This window comes from Brienomyrus brachyistius, chromosome 15 (assembly GCF_023856365.1).
Source record: "Brienomyrus brachyistius isolate T26 chromosome 15, BBRACH_0.4, whole genome shotgun sequence".
Lineage (NCBI taxonomy): Eukaryota > Metazoa > Chordata > Actinopteri > Osteoglossiformes > Mormyridae > Brienomyrus > Brienomyrus brachyistius.
Window position 1 is genome coordinate 3,138,286 of NC_064547.1, and position 15,894 is coordinate 3,154,179.

The following is a 15,894-nucleotide window of genomic DNA, read 5'->3' on the forward strand; positions in this document are numbered from 1 at the left end:
TCATTTACTATTATAACAAAATATCAATCATTTCAAAATGAAATGTTAATGCTGGCTGTACAACATTTCCTGCACCTGAATCTAACAGACATTGGAGTGGCAAAGTCATGGAAGATTTACTGTACAATTACCAAGCACATGCCACAAAGGTCACTTATGTCAGTAACCGGTATAACATGAAATACAGAAAGGAACTTACAATTACTGTAAACCTATCTGATTAATGGAAAAGGGCGTATCTTTTATTTTAAGGAGGTCATAACTGCCATTAATATACCGTTGATTGCGTCATCTTTATTTATATTAATTATTATTTTATTCCATTGGAAACAGTTCAGATTCAGTTCTGTTGCAAGAGCATTAAATGCAGAAAAGGTTATACGTCTACTTGATAAGGTCAGGGGAATTGTGATTGGATCAAAAGAACGAATTATGAATGTATAAACCTGTGCATGTACGTGTGTATATAATATAATATATAATGTAATATTATATAATATGTGTGTATCTATAGCTTTTAACGAATCATCCATGCGAAATACGATTCTTTTCTAATGATAGAAAGAGTGAACCACCGTGATGCATGTTGGGTAAACGTCACAGATCCAAGATGGCTGCCATCAGTGGAGGACGTGTTTTGTCACTTTGCCGTCAGTTTCAGTCAGGATTTAGGATATCAACTTTACCTCTCCAGCGTCCGCATGTTTTGACCAAACTCTGTCCACTGAGGTAAAATATTGTTTTAAAAATATGTACATATTTATTAACACGTGGCATAACCTAACAGCTTTTTCCCTGCTGTTTTCTTTCACTTGTTCTTTCCCAAACGAAGTCCCTGTCCTCAGACTCATGTGAGGCTGCTTGTACATCAGTGCCGGTCACTGTACACGTCCAGCTGCAGAAAAGGACTGGATGAGTTTTTTGACATTCCCGAAAACTGGGGCGAGCCAACTGTCAAGTCAGGTAAAAATTCAGTGCTTCCATGTCGTATCTTGCATGACGTCTTGTGTATGTTATATTTGTTAAACCTTAAATTCTGCTAATTGCCTGGTTTATCTCGCTGGTTGTTCGCCTAACGGTCGATGTATTCTTCATAGGGGCACCTTGGACTGCAAAACAACTAAGGACTAAAAGTAATGAAGATTTACACAAGCTATGGTACGCTGCATACTTAATGTCAATAATTTGCCATGTGTTTGGCGAAAGTAATTCTATATGGATTCAGAAAGCAGTGCATTTCGGGGTAAGTGGACTGCCAGTATAACCGCAGATTTTCTCTGCAGGTACGTGCTGCTCAAAGAGAAGAACATGTTGCTGACTGTTGAACAAGAGGCGAAGAGACAAAGGGTCCCGATGCCGAGCCCGGAGCGTCTGAGGAAGGTGAAAACGGAGCGTCCGGGCTGCTTGCTCGGGTGACGCCTTTCCTGACAGTGTTGTCGCTTTAGAGAGCATAATGTTTGATACTGTGATTCTGTGACTTTTGTCTCTGAGCAATGGAAATGTTAAAAATATATACATTAAATGACCTGGTCATTTTATTTCAGGTGGACAGGTCTATGATAAGGCTTGAGACTGTAGTCAGGGAGAGAGAGGATGCCATCCGGTTGCTGCAGACTGGCCAGGAGAGAGCTCGTCCAGGTGCTTGGAGAAGAGACCTCTTTGGAAGAACTTACTGGTATGGATGGAAAATGCAGTTTCAGTTGTCCAACAGAATAGCAGTTTGCCTTTATATGGAAGAAATTGCCACTTAGAAATGTACACATTTTCAGAATTGGATTTTGAACAGGGTTAAATGTACATTTCTGGTAAACTAGATTAAATTCCTGGCTAAGGGCCATTGTTATGCCCTTGGGTACAAAGCATGAAAATATACAGCTTCCAAAAATATGCGTCCTCTATTAATTGCCAAATATTTCATTGCTCGCATTGGTTAGCTGCTGTCACACTTTATTTTTTCCCATAACTGTAAAATAACTCCCTCACAGAAGTTCTGAAAAGACCTGTGTTTGCATGGGCTGGGAAGTGCTACAGCGTTGTCATTTTGCAAATAATGTTCACCTGTTTATGTGCCAGCGTGTGAAGAAGCTGACGTTGCCTTGACCAACTTCTCAGACCTGATTATTACCCGATACATTAGTGAACTGTTTCTGTGGACTTGGCAGGTACAGATTTAAGGAGTACCCCATTCCATGGTACCTGAACACAAGATACAAGAGAAAGCGATTCTTCTCAGCACCTTTCGTTAACGACTTCATAAGGTGAGTGAGCATCTTGGTAATAAGGACCACACCTGCTAGACGTCATTAATTTTAATTATTACATTGATCCAAAGATTTTCCGGTATTTCTTTGGGAACGCTAGGGGGAAAAAAACTATGAATTTTATTTTACTTATTATGCATATGCAAAGGCTATTTCTTATTACATGCATAATAGTCACTGAATTTCTGTACCGTTGATTTAAGCAGAGTAAGAGTCAGCCATGTCACTTTTCAATCTATAAGCATCTTTTTTTTTGTTACACCAGTATCACATGTAAAGTCGCCCTTTAAATTATTCAGGTAATTGATCAGCCCATTGAGGTGTGTCTCTGGTGGAATCGAACACTTATCACTTGATTCTGTGACACACTAGTAGGTGCTCTCTATTCTTAAAAGGGCTCAAGAGCACCACCTATTGGGGTCAGAAAATACAGCAAATGGTTCACGAGACCTCATTTGCTCATCACTAGCAACTAGCAGTTGTGATTTACACAATTTCAATGAAATTTCTTTCAGTTGTTAGATTAAAAAAACCTGCAAGTAGCAAAAATATAGCTTGGGATAAGTATTCCTTGGTTGCTGATCTTTATAATCAGTACATTTTTGTATTTGTGACTCAGGCTTCGCATAGAACAACACATGCGAAGACAACGAAGGAAGCGGTTGGCCGAAGCCAAAAGGCACAGCAAACTGATGGAGAAATTCCCAAACATGGTCTCCAAAGCATGAGGCACTAAGAACATGCTTGGAACATCATGAACGTGTGACTGATGTATGCCTTTAGATAACAATGAAGTCTTTTTTTTGCTTTTTTTTTTTAATAGCCAAAACACACACATGAGATTAATTCTGCAATTCATGCAGTCTCGCAGCTCTTAAATCTCAAATAAAAATTTACCTCAAATGCAGTTCATTGTTTTCAGCTAGTTCTATGTCTTACAATAAAAGCACTGAATATCATACATAAAAGAACATCCTCTGTGAATATTCTTACTTTCACAGTCCACTAGAGGGCAGGTCATTCAACATATAATGCAGCTGTATTTCAAATCTAGACAAGTGAGGTGAGAATGAAATTCCTGTTAACAGGTGATGTTTTTTGATCGCATGTAATGCAATGTCATACAAAGGTATATACAATGCATTTTTGTCGATCACTGCTGTTTAAAATGAACATGGCATAATTAAAGACTGATTGTATAAAATGATTAATCAGTGCTTTATCAAAATATAATTATAAAAGGCTTACAACTCTTGAACTCTAACAGCAATTTGCCTGAGTGGGGATCTGAAAACTAACACCTCATAAAATAACTCGATAAAAGGAAAACAATTTTAAATGCCATTGGAGGGGGGGGAAAAGCCATTATAGGATGTTCCTGAGTCCAGAGGAAAGACTAGCCTTTTCTGTAAAGAGTGTTGCAGCCAATCAAGGACACTTCCTGTCCACACACTGCTTGCCCCCTTCCTCGTACTCCTGCTTTGAGATCCACATTTGCTGGAAGGTTCCCTGCAAAACAGCATTTAGGAAGAAAGCGGTAGGAAACACATACACACCAGCCATCCGAATTACTCCATAAAAAGTGTGAAATGCAGGTATATGAAGTAAAACTCAAACATCCGTAAGTATAACAAAAACCTTACCAGAGACGCAAGGATGGAGCCACCAATCCAGGCGCTGAACCTGCGTTCCACTGTGGTGTTATTGGCTATCAGCTTGAGACGCATACTCTAAACACAGAGAGGACATTTAACCAGAACGAAATAATATCCTTTTGGCTGATTTAAAAAAAATGTAAGTGAATTGAATTTTAACTGACTAGTATTGAGGCACATCACTGTCAAATTTCAGGTATGTTCCACACATAAAATAATGTGACGATATTCCTACTCAGAAGATGGACACATGAATCACAAAACAAGGCATGAAAAAAATAGTAAAAAATACACTAATTTTAGATGGTTAAAAGCACGAGTGCCGGAACTATTCTGCAAAGTGGTATTTGATGGACTACTTCTGGCTTTAGTGTACAGAAATGCATCCCAGGGTAGGGACAGTGCTCACTGGGGGTGTCTTCTGGGACAGTTCCCTGTTGAGCCGGTCGGTGAAGCCTTGGATCAGCGTGTTTCCCCCCGTGACGACGACACTGCCGTACAGGCCCTGGGAAGACAGGCAGGATCACTGATCTGTGTCTTTCTCCAGTGGTGGTTTTCCACTGCCACCGAGAACCGAGCCGCACCACAAACTAATGGTTTTCCATTGTGAATTATCTGAGCTGGACCCAGCGTGACCCTGCTTACTAGCAGTGCCAAAATTGCAACCAAACAAAGCTGGTTATGTTGCCACCAAATGACTGATTATTAGTAGTATCGCATGTGGCGATGCATTGATGCATTTCCAATGACTCGGAACCTGAAGATTTCCAACCTCTTACTTAAAAAAAAATTACTATAGAGCAGCTAAAAGGAATGGATTCCTAATCCCACTTACGCTAGCACGCTAGCATTTGGTGCTAACATATCATAGGGATTCTCACTGATGTACCAACAAAATTTATGACATAGTAAATTATGTGGTACACCATGTGAACAGTAAATAAGCGTCTCTTTAGGTTTATGTTCCTGTCACTCTCCAAACCCAGCGACCCCTTTAACGAGCCGACCCTTCTGCAGTGGAAAACCGAAGTGAGCTGGAACCGCACTGTATCCCACTGCACTTAGACCTGAACTTTTTCTAGGTGTGAGATGCGTCACAACCTCACTCCCTGACCTCACTAGGAACAAGATGGTCATAACACATCATCTCACATGTGAACCTACCGGTCGGATATCGATGTCACACATCCCTACGCTTGTTGTCACCACGTGACCCACGCCCAACATGGTATTCCCCGACAGACCCTGCAGAGAGAGATACGTGGGATCAGATAAGTGAAGGAGTTCCCCTTAGGGAGTTCAGCTTTCTTCAACACCTTCTGAGATGAACTTGGGTGTCAAACCTTGGCATTGGAGGGATCAAACAAACCCTCGGGGATCCTTAGCCTCTCTGCTCCAAAGTCACAGTTGTAGCCGTTGGGTAACTCGTAATGCACCGTGGGCATCTGGGCAGCCACCCTGCAGGGGAACAGGTCCACCATCATGCAGCACTAATACCATAAATGCAGGGACTCTTTTATTCTATTATCGTACCAAGTCTCCTGCAAAACCACAATGAAGTCCATCCATCTATCCATTTTCTAAAACCGTCCTATTCATGGTTGCGGGGAGTCCGGAGCCTATGCCGGAGGCTACAGGCACAAGTCACACATGCGTACCTAAGGATAATTTGGCAACTCCAGCTAACCTCAGCATGTTTGTGGACTGTGGGGGGGAAACGTGAGTGCCCTGAGGAAACGCCACGATACCACGGGGAGAACATGCAAACTGCACACACATGGAGCCCTGGGGGAGACTCAAACGCTGGTCCTGGAGGTGTGAGGCGACAGTGCTAATCACTGCACCACTCTCACAGTGACGTGATTCTGGGCAATAAGAATACCGATCGATCGATTAGACTTACTGCTCATCATATGGCGAATCAGAAACCTGCAGTACAGACGCTTGGAAATCCTGGATCACAGTCTGGGAAAAAAGAAAATAAATAATTAATACATGACATCACCATCAGGTGAGGTATGTGCATGATAAGCAACCAACTTGTGAAATAAATCCCCAGGAGGCTGGTCAGCATGCAGTTGGTCAGCTGCTTACATTACACATGTAGTTGTGCCAGGAACGCCTCACTTGCGGTAGTTTCTCCCTCTTCCTCCAGCTGGCAGATGCACCTTCACGGACCTCATCCTAAAACGTCACGGGGAAACATCAGACCGGATCGTGCAGTGGGACATAGGAGCACGGCTCGAACACCGAGGGGGGGGCTGCGGGCCGCACCTTCGCCGCGATCATGTACGGAGGGATTATCTCCACGCCCAGCTCCTGGAAAAGCTCCCTGCACTGCATGCTCATGAAGTCGCCGGCGAGGGGCGATTTCACGATACCTGAAGGAATAAGAGACGCGTAACACATACAGCAACCAGATGTGAGTGAGAATGAAATGAAATGAAAATGCAGATCAGGATTTTGTTTCAACCAACCAGCTGAGTACTCAGTGACTCAGTGCTCAACTGGTTCGTTGAAACACAATCTTGGTCTGGACTTTCGCTCTCTGGACCTGAACTTAACCACCTCTGAGAATAACTAAGCCGAGCAGGGAAAAAAAAAACAATTAAATTAGAGATAAGAGAAATAGCAGAGTCCTAGAAAATGAATTTAAAGGAACGAGCTGAGAGGTGGCCGACTCAGGTTGTTAGGGAGGATCAATACCTTGCTGCAGGACATATCCATCATGGACTGGGATGGCGGTTGTGTGTGTGGCGCCGCTGTCTAGCACCAGACCTGTGGATCGGCCGTTGGCAAATCTGTGGAACTAATTAAAGGTAACAAGGGTAACGAAGCTCAGAGGATTAAACAGCCGGACATCAACGGAAGGGTTTTATTTTCTCCCTAGTTCTGTTAATTGAGATTTCTAAATTACCGAAACTGTAATTCAGCACCTTTTCCACTTAAAAACTCCTCTCTGGCAGGACAATCAGAGGACAAATGCTAATCACACTCAAAAGAACTACATTAGAAATGACAGCAACCATCAAACATTTTTACAGCCGTCTTGTCAGGTGAATACTACTCTCTGTCTCCACTGTCAATCAAACCACCCATCCAGAAATCTCCAAACTTGTGGCTCCAGGAAAGGATACGCGGACAGGACAGCGGTTTTGCACAGAAAGAAGGCGGGGATGTTGTAGTGTTCGAACATCAACTCGGTCAGCTTCTCTCTCTTCACCCGCGTGTTCCACTGCACACAAACAACAAAAAAAAAAACTACAGATTAGACAGTGACAACCAGACTAGGGGCAAAATGTTCATCTAGAAAGAGGAAAGAAAAACATCTGCAGAAAGTGAGACACATTTGCACTCAATTATTTGCATGCATCCATGACTGAGGTGTGGCAGTCATATTTGGCAAATCAGTCAATTTCACTGTAAAATCTGAAAAGGCGAAGAACACTGGAAAGCAGCTCCAGTGAACTTTAGGGGTGATGGTTAACTGCTAGCACTGCCATTCTCTTTTTTTCTGATCATATAACTGCACTGGAGGGGAAAAAAATAGCAACATAACTGTCATGGGGATCAACGACTCACCGAGGCCTCGGACATAAGCACGGGATGCAGGCTTGGCTCAGACTTGAAGTGCATCTTGTAGGTATGATCCAAAACAGCTTGAAAGCTGTCCCAGTTGTCAACTTCAGTCAGTCAAGGAAGCAAAAGCAATTATTGGTCATTTTAGAGACACAACTCTAAAACTCACTGCCACACTCGACCGTTTCCCTCTCCAACTTGAGTGCTTCAAATGCCCCTAAGACACATAATACCTTTTTCTTGCTATAAAAGACAACCGTATTACACATTAGTGTGTCAGTTTTAGTTTCCTAGGTAAAACTATGACCACCCTATTTTTAATCCTGTTAAAACATGCAAATGATTATCATTAATATCCATATATGACCCGTGACATCTTTTAATATATGACTTAAAAACAATTTGGTTGTGACTTAAAGTGACAGCATGAGTCCTGAGACAAAGCCAGCTGTGAACCACTTCATCTAAATTCTACTGACTATCGGGTCAACCGGATCCCATCGTATACATACACACAAGTACACGCATACATGTTTGGGTAAGACACCATAACTTCGTGTTCTGATTACTCTCCTGAAACATAAGAACAAACTATTTGTGATCCAATCAGCCCAGAGCTGGTCAGGTAAACTCACATTATCTCGCATACAAGAACTTACTCATGCCGTTTTTGAGAGGGGACATAACTTCCATGTTCTCACGTGGAACCCTGAGCTGGTTTGTGTCTATATAGTATGTGTGGCCACTCTGCTTGCCCTTGTCCATGTCGGTCTCCATGGGGGTGGTCCCATCCTCCCTGTCCAAAGTTACGCCGATCACAGTGGGGAAGTCAGCCTGCGGACCAACAAAGCATTGCACACCAGCTTCTCGCTCTCAATTCAGCTACAGTCAGTATGGTCAAGGTCATTTATGGGGGAAATGAAGGGCGGGGAACGTAAAGATTTTATATTGCGGAGCTCACCTTGGGACAGTCCTCCCCAGCATATCCTGCCCTTACACTGTAAGATCCAATATCGAAGACCAGAGCTCCAACCTCATCTACAGAATAAAAGAAAAATTGTATGTCTTGTAAAATAACACTGCAATCACAGGTAGGATTCCAAATTCCAGTCAATGCTAAAACAGTAAAACAGTAAACACCATCCAATTAAAATAAAACCCGCGTCCGTTTCATGAATCTTAAAACTATCGCATATGACGTCTGAGGTACAATGCAAATATACACACAAGTGTTAAGTCAGCTAAATCTACACAATTTACAGATATGAGTTTAATGCAAAGCCTGCCCACGACTTCTTCGATGTTTATTTGGTTAAGATATAATGATTTTAAAGGGTTTAAACGTTAAAGCTGTGCCGATATCTGGGTCCTGCGAATACATCATATTAATGAGGGGGAAGCGAACGTGCGGACCGACGTCCCGTCAAGGATGCCGATCTCAGCGAATCGGTTGTTAAAAGTGGGCGGATGGATGGATGGATGGATGTGAACTTGCGAAGGGTCACAGTATCATAATATCGCCGTTCTTGGACTGAACGGGGTCCAGACGAACTGTGCACCCATCCAGAGACACTGACTTTGCGTTAGAAAACGTGGAAACGGCGTTCACGAACATGGATTTAGACAACTACCGAAACACGTAAAAGGACGAGACCGCTTCCGATTACGGACATATACGCCAAGTACGGAACATCTTTCCAGAGCAAGATAGCAAAATAAAAAGAACAACGTGGCAAGTTCGTTGATTCATCGCATCTCAAAACTAAACTTACCTCCTCCATACACCCCACCGCTCATTCTTGGTTTTGGTTATAATGATGGAAGAGAGAAAAGTAATGTTTTTATCTTAATATATATATATTTAAAACCACGACGCTTAACAATAGAAACTAGAGCGTACTCATCACATTGATGGAGCGACACCGTACGTAAGGCGCCATTGCCACACGTAACCAATCAGAGCATAGAACCTTTTGGCCACGCCTTCTCTGCGTAATTCTATTGGTGGATACCAGGTGCGTCACTAAGACAAAAAAAAACTGGAGTTGTAGTTTGCCCGGTGTTTGGAGGAAATGATGGAGATGTCAACATATAAGAAAACGTCCGACAACTTACTCTGTTCATTTTCATTTATTTATACTTTTAAACCTTTCGTTTAGTTACCTATCCGCTGTGACCGGCTTCAGCTGCAATAGGTCACGATAATTGCGAGACTGTCCACGGAGCTCCTTTGTTTCTATCATTTCTTAGTCAACACGTTAGTTGCACGTTTCGTTTTTTTACCCAGATAAAGCGTCAGTAGACGTAACGGGGTAAACTAACATTCTGCATTAGTACACCGTGTGCATATTCGAGAATATATATATATTTTGGGACACATGTTTTTAAGAAACATTTGAATTTTTCCTTTCTAGTCCTGTTCTGCCCCAGTGCCTTGTCGTGTATCTGCTCTTCATTTTGCTGCATCTCCACCGTGAAGAGGGAACTGAAACCGTTCATTTTGCAATGCCTTTATAAAAAGGCTTCCTGGGCATTCATTTGTTTTGGGAAAATCGTCTTTGGGTAAAAGGTTAGTCTTTATCTGTTCAAATCCTTGGGTTTGGTTAATGTGTGTTAATCAACACAGAAACGAAAAAGTTTTGAAGAACTGCACTAGTACGTATCTGAGGTGAGTACAGACCAGCATCATTGCCCCAACTACAACAAATTATAACATATGTTTTAGGAATAGGAAGAAGAAAAGGAAAATGCCCAGTTTTTTTAAAGACTACAGGTGAAGTTCATGAAAATTTGTTTAGTTTGTGAAACAAAGAAGAAAATGGTACATTTTCTACCTATGCAACCTTCTGTTTACATTCTGTGTTATGTACATTAAAACAATAATAAGGAAAAAGATGTATACAGCGCTGACAGAAAGTCTTGGGACACTTTCCTAATTCTATAAAAATGTTGCAAAGTCATTGCTTTTATAACAAAAGTCCTTCGATAAGCAATGTGTAACATATCTACACAAATCCCTCCAGACAATTTCTTAAGTGTCATTCAGTTGTGTTTTTGTCATATTGCTATGAATTACAATTATATTCTTTGGCTCCCAAAGGGAAACTGAACACTGATGTTTGGTGTTCGTTGTAGCAAAATGTTGCTTATTAAAAAGTCCCCAATGAGACTGCTTGTCAATGGACTTTTTTATCTCACAACAGCTCTTTTAGAACTGTAATTTGGGTTTCGTATAATCCGTATAATAATTTCTTTCCTGCATCTTAGAGAGAGTGTGATGTACGTGTACAAACAATGTGCATTAAGTGACACCTACAGTTTGTGGAGGTCGGTGGGATTCCCCTGGATTTCTGCATTGTGCCAGACTCTCACTTCTCTTTACAGTCGATCACCCATTCACAAATAAGTTCAAGCTTTCATTTATAAAAGCCCGCTGCATCAAACTTAGTGATTCTGTGATTTGTAAAAGATGGCCTTTTAGTATATTAATATTAATCAAGGTTGGAATAAATCTCGTCCTAGTTATGTGTGTATTTTGTCAGCACGTGTACAACTGCCATTACTGCCAATCCGCAATAGGCACAATCAATTAGAAGGGAACAGACCGTAATGGAATAATGTGTACGTGGACTATAATTGATTTTACAGAAACACATGGTATCCTGGAAATGATCAGATTTTGTTGCTTTTGTTTAGGCAAACATCCTCTGTGAATCGATTTGTATGCTTTATGCATAGCTTCTGTGTCATGGAGATTCGGTAAATGCCGGGGAGAGGGACACGAAGATGTGAAGCATGTCACTGACTGGTAGGAGGGTTGTAAAATAAACAGTTATGTGTTTACAGTAAATTTAAAGAAAATATTTGCTAATAAAAAAAAAATGCTTTATGCTTGGTGGTGCAGGTGCAGCACTCATGTCACCCCGCCAGTTTTGGGGGTTTGAGTCCCGTCTCCGCTGTGTGTGTGAGGAGTTTGCATCTTCACCCTTTGCCATGTGAGTTTCCTCCAGGTGCCCCCCAGTCCAAAGACATGCAGTTAGTTTATCCAGCCACTGTAAATTGCACGTAGTGTTTGAATCTATGTATGGTGTGTATGTGTGATATGTGCTGTGCCATGGACCGGAATTTCCATCCAGTGTGTGCCCCATGAAGCTGGGGGCAGGCCACATGACCCCCATCCTGTAAGCCTGTCCAGAATAAGCAACTGATGGATTAGTAGATAGGAGGGCGGACAGACTGTTTGTTGGATGGTTTTAAGATGACTTCTGCCATGAAAACTAGTAATGAATAGTATGTTTTATTTTTAAAAACGACGACATAGAAGTTTTACCTGTCGTGTAATGAATGTCATGATTGACCGTCACGTTTTTATTTGGAAGATCATCTGCATGCAATTTGCTTTTGAAATGCATATCTTGATTTAGGTGTTTACATGTGCTTGTATTTCTGTTATTTCATTAGTAAACATCTTGATGTGAATTGTCATTGACTTTGGATATTAATTAGAAAAACCTTTCTGGGTGAACCTTTTACAGAATAAATGTAATATATTGTCATATGGGATACCTTAACATGAATTTATATGTAGGTGCAGCCAGGATATGTATAGCTCATAATCTGTTGATGAATGTTACCTTCTACTTGACTTTGGTGTATTTTAAACATTAGCGTCGCTCAAGTAAGTCTGTTTTGAATGATCCATTATGCATAGTAGCTCCTGATCTCTGTGATATTTCTACCTTTTTGACGTCAGTTGCCATTTGTAATTGTTACCCAGGCAACGGCCAGCCTCCCCTAGAGATAAGTCGAGGGGATAAGACCACTCTGATTTTTTTTCCCTCCCTTTTTAGGTTTAAATCAGTTTCTATGTATCGGTAATTTAATTTCGTTTCACTTCTGTATTACATCTCCAATCTGATATCTACTCATTTTGTTCAGATCAGTTTCTTGCTAGTTCCCCATTTTAAGGTGTTGCATCCAACACACAGTATAGCATCTATAGTATTTATTTTTGTTCTGCTGAGTGCAGGAATATCGTAACGACATCTCAGTTTACGGACAGTTGTTGCCTTTATGTATGGCCTCTTACTTGCCCCCATTCCTTGTGTTTGCAAGCGGTGCTTCAGTAATGTCAGATTAACTTTTATCAGAAAACGGTAGGACCAGCCAGACCAGATAGCAGCTATGACTTTTTTTTTAATGCAGATGTTCCCCTGGTTGCACAAGCTGTTGTGTATAGCCAAAGCACCTTCACCTATGGTGTACGCTTAAGAAGTAAGCCAACACGGCTGTACACAACACCAAGCTTCGGGGCTATTTATAGCCTGTGCTCTATGCTTTTTTTTAGCAACCAAGCTATTGATGTGCTCCTCCCTTACAAATGTTTTTTTTTTTTTTTTGCATGACAAAAATTGATCTAAGATTAGATTAATAGGAGTTGCTGAATGCGCCTGACCAAAATAAAGGCTGTCTGATTCAATTAACTTTTTTTAAAGATTATGGAAGAAATTATACAGCCTCTCCCAAGGTTAAAATGGGGTTACGTTCCGATAAACCTATCGTAAGTCAAAAATATTGTAAATGCATTTTAATGCAGTTCACCTAACCCAACAAACAACATAGCCTAGCCGAGCCCACCTTAAACACTTAGAACACTTACATTAGCTTACAGTTGGGCAAAATCATTAACACAAAGCCTATTTTATAATAAAGTGTTGAATATCTCATTTATTGAATACCGTACTGAATGTGAAAAACATTTACCTATCGTAAAGTCGAAATATCGTAACACAGATCATCCTGGGGAACATCTGTGCCCTATAATTGCTTCATACCAAAATGCTTCAAGGATCTGCAGCACTGTAACTCTGATAGCAGTAAAACACCGTAAGGAAGTGGGATGTCCTTCAATGTACAGAGAACATGCATTCAAATCACATAGCATCAGGTGCATCGGAGGGGCATGGGACCCCTGACAGATTCAGGGAGACCAACATCTGACAGGGACCCTTGGATACATAAAGGTATTACGCAGAATTGGGAGGGGATCCTGCTTAGCAGATATCTATTTACCTTTAATATAGATGTATAAAGGGGTAGAAAATGTGTCATGAATATATCATAAATGTTGCAAATGAAAGATTGCATAGTTTGTATTGTATCACATCCATCCATCCATATTCCAAACTGCTTATCCTACTGGGTTGTGGGGGGTCCGGAGCCTATCCCGGAGCCTATCCCGGAAGCAATGGGCACGAGGCAGGGAACAACCCAGGATGGGGGGCCAGCTCATCGCAGGGCACACTCACACACCACCATGCCACCCCTATTGTATCACATGTGGGTATTAATCTAAAACTAAAATATAAATATGCAGTAAAGTTATAACACCAACTTTAATATTTATTATACTGTTTCCAGTATAGGGGCGGCATGGTGGTGGAGTGGTTAGCACTGTTGCCTCACACCTCTGGGACCCGGGTTCGAGTCTCCACCTGGGTTGTTCCCTGCCTCGTGCCCATTGCTTCTGGGATAGGCTCCGGACCCTCCGCGACCCAGTAGGATAAGCAGTTTGGAAAATGGATGGATGTTTCCAGTCTAACTCCACACATACTGGTAGGAGTAGTTTCATCCTAGTTTCATCACAAGCAGCATGAGGCGACAGAGCAAGAGAATGGGCCAAAATCTCACCTGGACACTCTGAGGCTGGCTACTGTGTACAGAAAGCATCTCCAAGCTGTCATTGTAAACAGCAAAGGCTTCCCCACTATGTATTATATATATTTTACTTACCGTTTCCATGAGTCTATCCACTTTTCTATGGATTGGAATGTTACGTTATTTCCCCCAATGTATGAACCAGAGTGATTGTGCGGTGATTATGCTATTTAATGTTTTTAAATACTTACAGTATTTACAAGTGTAGCATTACTGCTATTAATTTTCCATGTGTTGCATTTTTTTTCATATGCCTGAAGCATATTCAGTTATATAATTTAAGAGGGTCATGTTATAAATTGTATTCATGCATTGTATTGTCAAACAATGTTTTCACCTCTACATTAATATATTTGAATACAAGGACTATTTATGTAGTGCATTAATTAAACTGGATTATGTTGGGGAAACTATTTAGGTTGTTCTTATAATAATAAAAAAATGATTAAATTACGCTGGAAATACCATTCTAGAACTCTCAATATTTTGTGACATCAGTTCACAAGTAGGAACTTACTTCTCACATTTGGCATGCTCTGATGAACAATGTGACTGGAAAGCAGCTTGCCATTTTCAGTATTACGATGGTCAATCTGTTGCCACCTGCATTAAGCAAGATTTAATCTGCCCCCCCCCCCAATGGCAATTCAAAAGGGACCAACAAGAGCTGGCTCTCTTTCATCTCTTCATCATTGATTACAAGTCTCACAGAGATGAGGGAAAGACCCTCCCACTGTGCACTTTTATTGGCTGCATTAACAATTCAGGAGTTCCTAATGGGGGAAAAAGGAATAAATAAATACAAATATTATCACGTCCAGGTTTAAACTGTTTGATGTGGTGCTCTAATGTAAATAAGTCTATAAAATATTACTGTTTGTAACTTTGAAAGGCTCTGTGTTTCAAACAGGGTCGGATTCAAGTTTATTTCAGAGATAGCAGTCTCTCATTGGTAAATGGAGTCTTGATTTCTGTGTGTTCACACTAAATGTGTTCAGGGAGTGTAACTTCATGTTTTATTAGTTTTTTTTTTCCATTTTTACTGCTCTAGGTATGAAAACAAATGGGTAATACTTTACTTGATGGGTAATACTTTACAAATGGGTAATACTTTACTTGACGGGTAATACTTTACTTGACGGGTAATACTTTACTTGACGGGTAATACTTTACAAATGGGTAATACTTTACTTGAGGGGACACAAATCACGTAGTAGTAAGTTCACACCTAATGTATTAACCAAAAACGAAGTGATCTCATCTTTATTCATCAATCAATGATGTATTTCATACAGTTATTTTTCATGATTTGTGCTTGAGTAGTAACCGAGTTATTAAGTGTTACCAAGACATGTATTGTATATTTAAGAGAGTTGTCTCTGTATAATACTATGGACTGACCTCTTTTATTACAACCATAATGTAGTACCATTTGGCTTAATTATACTTCATAATTATACTTTATATGAAACAATACTTTTGAATTAACATTTTCTTGTCCCTTAATTTTCACACACACACACACACACACACAGTTTTTTAAGTTGTCACTGCTGTTTCTCAGGAGAGTAGAATTCTGTATAATGAACCACAAACTATTATTGTCAGCAGCAGCAGGAGTCAATAACTTGTGACATCAGAGGGCACTGCTTTTACGTAAAATTGCAAAACAAATATGTCAA

The 15,894-nt window shown here is 40.8% G+C and overlaps 2 protein-coding genes and 1 long non-coding RNA gene across 3 annotated transcripts; 2 read left to right on the forward strand and 1 right to left on the reverse strand.

Annotated features, from left to right (window-relative positions):
* The first annotated feature begins 349 nt into the window (after nt 1–349).
* mrpl47 (mitochondrial ribosomal protein L47) lies at nt 350–3,468 on the forward strand. The gene is made up of 8 exons (XM_048976986.1): nt 350–396; nt 604–729; nt 833–963; nt 1,098–1,158; nt 1,284–1,380; nt 1,545–1,675; nt 2,163–2,258; nt 2,881–3,468. The coding sequence occupies exons 1-8, from the start codon at nt 365–367 to the stop codon at nt 2,987–2,989; spliced, it is 783 nt and encodes a 260-aa protein (XP_048832943.1). The 5' UTR covers nt 350–364; the 3' UTR covers nt 2,990–3,468.
* actl6a (actin-like 6A) lies at nt 3,456–9,570 on the reverse strand. The gene is made up of 14 exons (XM_048976983.1): nt 9,268–9,570; nt 8,457–8,533; nt 8,155–8,329; nt 7,499–7,599; nt 7,054–7,151; nt 6,623–6,717; nt 6,191–6,297; nt 6,011–6,100; nt 5,820–5,881; nt 5,260–5,374; nt 5,081–5,161; nt 4,326–4,421; nt 3,905–3,991; nt 3,456–3,770 (listed from the first exon to the last, which is right to left on the reverse strand). The coding sequence occupies exons 1-14, from the start codon at nt 9,290–9,292 to the stop codon at nt 3,690–3,692; spliced, it is 1,290 nt and encodes a 429-aa protein (XP_048832940.1). The 5' UTR covers nt 9,293–9,570; the 3' UTR covers nt 3,456–3,689.
* Nucleotides 9,546–15,688, forward strand: LOC125709009 (uncharacterized). The gene is made up of 3 exons (XR_007382572.1): nt 9,546–10,163; nt 11,192–11,303; nt 11,400–15,688. It is a non-coding gene; the product is annotated as an uncharacterized LOC125709009 (long non-coding RNA).
* Nucleotides 15,689–15,894: the final 206 nt, after the last annotated feature.